This window comes from Salvelinus sp. IW2-2015, unplaced genomic scaffold (genome assembly GCF_002910315.2).
Source record: "Salvelinus sp. IW2-2015 unplaced genomic scaffold, ASM291031v2 Un_scaffold2107, whole genome shotgun sequence".
Classification (NCBI taxonomy): domain Eukaryota; kingdom Metazoa; phylum Chordata; class Actinopteri; order Salmoniformes; family Salmonidae; genus Salvelinus; species Salvelinus sp. IW2-2015.
Window position 1 is genome coordinate 90,471 of NW_019943445.1, and position 4,111 is coordinate 94,581.

The 4,111-nt window shown below is 37.3% G+C and overlaps 1 protein-coding gene across 4 annotated transcripts in view; it reads right to left on the reverse strand.

Annotated features, from left to right (window-relative positions):
* LOC112072965 (natural killer cell receptor 2B4-like) overlaps positions 1–4,111 on the reverse strand; it is a 75,862-nt gene that overhangs the window by 23,228 nt on the left and 48,523 nt on the right. Inside the window, exon 1 of one of the 4 annotated variants that reach the window (XM_024140334.2) lies at positions 2,193–2,297. The exons of the other annotated variants lie outside the window; for them this stretch is intronic. Coding sequence (XP_023996102.1) covers positions 2,193–2,250 — 58 coding nt within the window. The 5' untranslated portion in view covers positions 2,251–2,297. Of the gene's footprint in view, positions 1–2,192; positions 2,298–4,111 lie in introns of those variants that run through there. 4 annotated transcript variants of the gene reach the window in all.

A 4,111-nucleotide genomic window follows, 5' to 3' on the forward strand; every position in this document is an offset into this window, starting at 1 on the left:
CACATCAGACTGTAACACATCAGACTGTAACACATCAGACTGTAACACATCAGACTGTAGCACATCAGACTGTAACACATCAGACTGTAACACATCAGACTATAACACATCAGACTGTAACACATCAGACTGTAACACATCTTTTACTATATTGTCAGAAGCATCATCAGACCTTGGTAGTAGCCTAGTTCATAGCTCTCTTTTAATGCATTTCTCTGGAAACCAAGCAGAAAATGCTGTTGGCTAAAAATGGCCTTGCAGCCACACAAATTCATTACAAGTTAATTGTCGAACCGATCAGAAACACTGTGCTCACAACCTTTACCTCCTAAATGGTGTCGCTGGTGTATTTTGTTTGAATTTTGGAACATATTGCCTTTTGGAACATACACACCACACACACATAATTTATGCGCTCGAGAAATGTAGCAAACTTTCACCCACCTTTTTAGATAAGAAAATATCTGCACACCATTCTCTCATTTCAACCATCCATTCAAATTAAATAATTCCATGTGTCCGCATTTGTCTCTATAAACGTTCACATGTGTACTCTATTCCATGAAATGTTGCTCTTTGTAATAAAAAGAGCAACACTGCAGCTGTTGATTGTCAGTGATCATCATTAATCATGTTGCCTTTGCTAAATGCAGCATAATCACGACTTTCAAGGAGTAGGGTATTTGATGCAAACAAATTAGAATACTTTTCCATTTTCAAAAATTCCATCACGTTCTTTTGCTCATTTGAAGAAGGCAATTTGGCCCTGGCTTGCAAGGATATGGTCGCTGTTAGCTGTACATCCCTTGTTGTATGGTGTGATCAGATCATTACGGTAAAATATAGCCTACTAAAATGAGGGCCACTTGACCAGTGAAAGAAAACTAGCCACATAACATCAAAGATCCACCTCCTTACAGTATTTTACAGTAGGTATGAGGTACATTTCTGCATGTGCTTTTGTTTTTCAACGCCAAACCCACCACTGGTGTGTGTGGCCCAAAGAGCTCTAATTTCATGTCATCTGACCATAGCACCGGTTCCAATCCAAGTGCCAAAGCCATTTATCAAACTTCAGGAGATGCTATGGTCAGATGACATGAACATAGAGCTCTTTTTTATAGATATGAGGGAAAAGATCCCTCCCAATGTGTTTTTCAATCTCATAAAACATTTTAGAAAAAGGCTCAGTATCGTTATCCTCACAAGGGGAGGGTGCTGGAGTATTGAAAACAGGGGTGACAATCATTTTGACCCCTATGTTTTTGGTATTTTTTTATTACTTGTTAAACAAAATCTCTCTCTCTGAATATCAGTATACAATAATATAAATGTCCTATTTTTTAGCATAGAATATAGCTGAGTATTTGTATTGTATATTTTCTACTGTCTTTTTGGCTCCTCTTTCTCAAAGATCCAATCATTCTGGACCCGCTATAGCTATATGTTGGGTGCTCAGAAAGTGGCCGTTGGTTAACTTTGACAGACATGTCTGTAAATGAGTTGAGCTATGCATAGCAGTCTGTGCTGTGACTGTCTTTCTAGTTCAAGTTTCCATTCTTCAAATGACGTTGTGGTGCTGCTTCCTGTTGCTGAATTTCCTGTAGCCTAACTAACTGACACATTTTTCTCAGAGTATAATAAAAAAATATATTACTCGTTTGTTTGTGTTATTATTTCAGGCTTTGTAAACAAACATGTTTAGCTTCATAATGTTTCAAATTACAGTATSATCAAAAAACTGTTGACCCAAAGTTAATGACATACTTTCAATTATAATGAAAGTCTTTATAAGTGACTTGAATGGTGTAAAATTCACAACATCACAACAGTGACTTCAACCTTCAGTATTCATTAGATCATATGACTTCTTCCCTCTGTCATCCCTGGGTGCGTCCCAATAATCTCTCCTTCCTCCTGAAGTGTGCACTCCCTCACTATTCCCGATAAATGTAAAAAGGTGTTGGTATTGACTAAGTTGAGTTTTCACCAGYCATTTCAAATCCATGAAGGGAAGTGAACAAGTTCACACCTCTGGAGAAAGGATATATTATAAGGACAGAACCAACATTTCGCCCCTCCCCAAATGATACTCCCTGTTACTTACTAACCTTGTAATCACATTATAGGTTTATATGTCTAATAAATGTAATCAATATCACTATACAGATGTATTGAAAATATGTATTTACCTGCTTGATGGATAAAAGTCAGTAGAATGGAAATGGWGAAATGCAAATAGGTCCCCATACTTTGACAAATGTCTGAGAAATAGGAAATAATTGTCGCATTGAGCATTTGGGTTTTCCGTATTACGGGGCGTTCCAGAAATAGAGTGCTTTTTGTGTAGTGTAATTTTTGGGGGGAGGGTTGTGTGGTTTTTGAGAGCAGAGGGGAGGGWAGTGCATTTTTTCCTCTGGTTTACATTCGCTCTTCTGCTTGTATTTGTGGCTATTATTAAGCTGCTTTAGCTACTGAAGGCCCATGATATGAAGGCAYTGACTCCGACAGTTGAACCTGAGGTGAGGAAGAATGTTTCAGGCCTACCATAGTTACTCCTATAATCTAACAATATAATGCTTATACAAAAACATTTGGATTGAAAATGAACCATCTACCCTCCTTCTGCATGTGTATATCTGTATAGCTGATGCAGTAGACATTTGACATGAAGAAATGCATGTGTGGTAGCATGCCACCGGCATATCTCTGGAGTTAGGCCTAAACTATATATATAAAATATATAATATATATATATATAAAATCAAGCAGTTCAAACTGTGCAGAGGTCAATTGATGAATGGTAAGAGACCTCTGTTACAAAACACCAAAATGTTTAATGACATTCAGAGATTGTCAAGTCAAGCCTTCTATACTGGGTCTACAAGGTATGGATGTATATTCTCTTTGTCCAGATTGACATAGTCTATATTTATTGTGGTGTTGAAAATGCAAACCATGATATTGAAGTGCCCAAAGTCCGGTATGCTTTGTTTATTGATTGTTTGTGCATTGGCAACAGAAACCCTGTATAGTTGGATATAATGTCATCAATGTTCCCCCGAGCTGATCATTGTCTGCAGGCGCTCTGACTGTAGTGTAGTGTGCTCAACCCACTCTACAGACGTTTTGTATAAAAGACCCGGCCCCGGCCTCTTCGGGATCCACCCTTGTCTAACAAATACCACTCTAGCTCAGTAATACACAGCTAATGGTTGGTATCTATGGATACGCGCCACGTTACAGTGGGACTCATTGGGTTAAACCTGAGAGACAAATGTAAACGAATCCTAATCACATGAATAAATAATATCTTTGGAAATGACTTGTCAAAGCAACAAAATAACTAGGGTTTCAATGATGGTGAAAACATAGGGTCCTTTATTTGCATTAAGTGGGTTAAAATCTTTCTAGAATTTGGAAAAAAGGACTTGGACATACGAAAATGGGATTTGAGAAAACAACACATTTATTTAAATGAAAAAACACTTTGGAATTTTTAACATGGTTTATTTAAAGCAGGTCTGTGTCATCCAACTCTTAAATTGAGTGTTGTATCAAAATGTCACATATAATGTCACAGGACATAAAAGGCACTGTATTCGTGGAACGACCTTCCACGTGGTCTATAGTGGCTTTTTTGCGGAAGTTATATGTACTTCCTCTAGTTCTCTTTTTCTTAGACAAATGTCAAAGTATGGGGACCCATTTCACCTTGGTATTCTTTGTACAAAGCACTTACTAATGCGCTACACATTCCTCTGAAATGATTACACCTTTTGTCTACATTACTCTTTTACCATTTTTTTTCAGATTAGTTTACATCGTTAAACATTTGGAAGACAATGTTCAAGTTTTTTTGTGAAAACCTATTAGGTTGGGCTAATTCAGTTTGAGTGACTGGAAGAAGAATTTAATTCAGTGCAATTCAAAGAACTTCCACTCAGCCATAGACTCTGACAGGTCCCATTCCAGATACCAAAGAACATCACTTTTCTCTGGAAGAATGGTAATTTACTATTTTAACCTTAGTGCTTAGAATAGCCAATTCCACTGAGTGTAAAAATATAAGAACACCTTCCAAATAAGAAGGAGCATGGACTTTACAAGG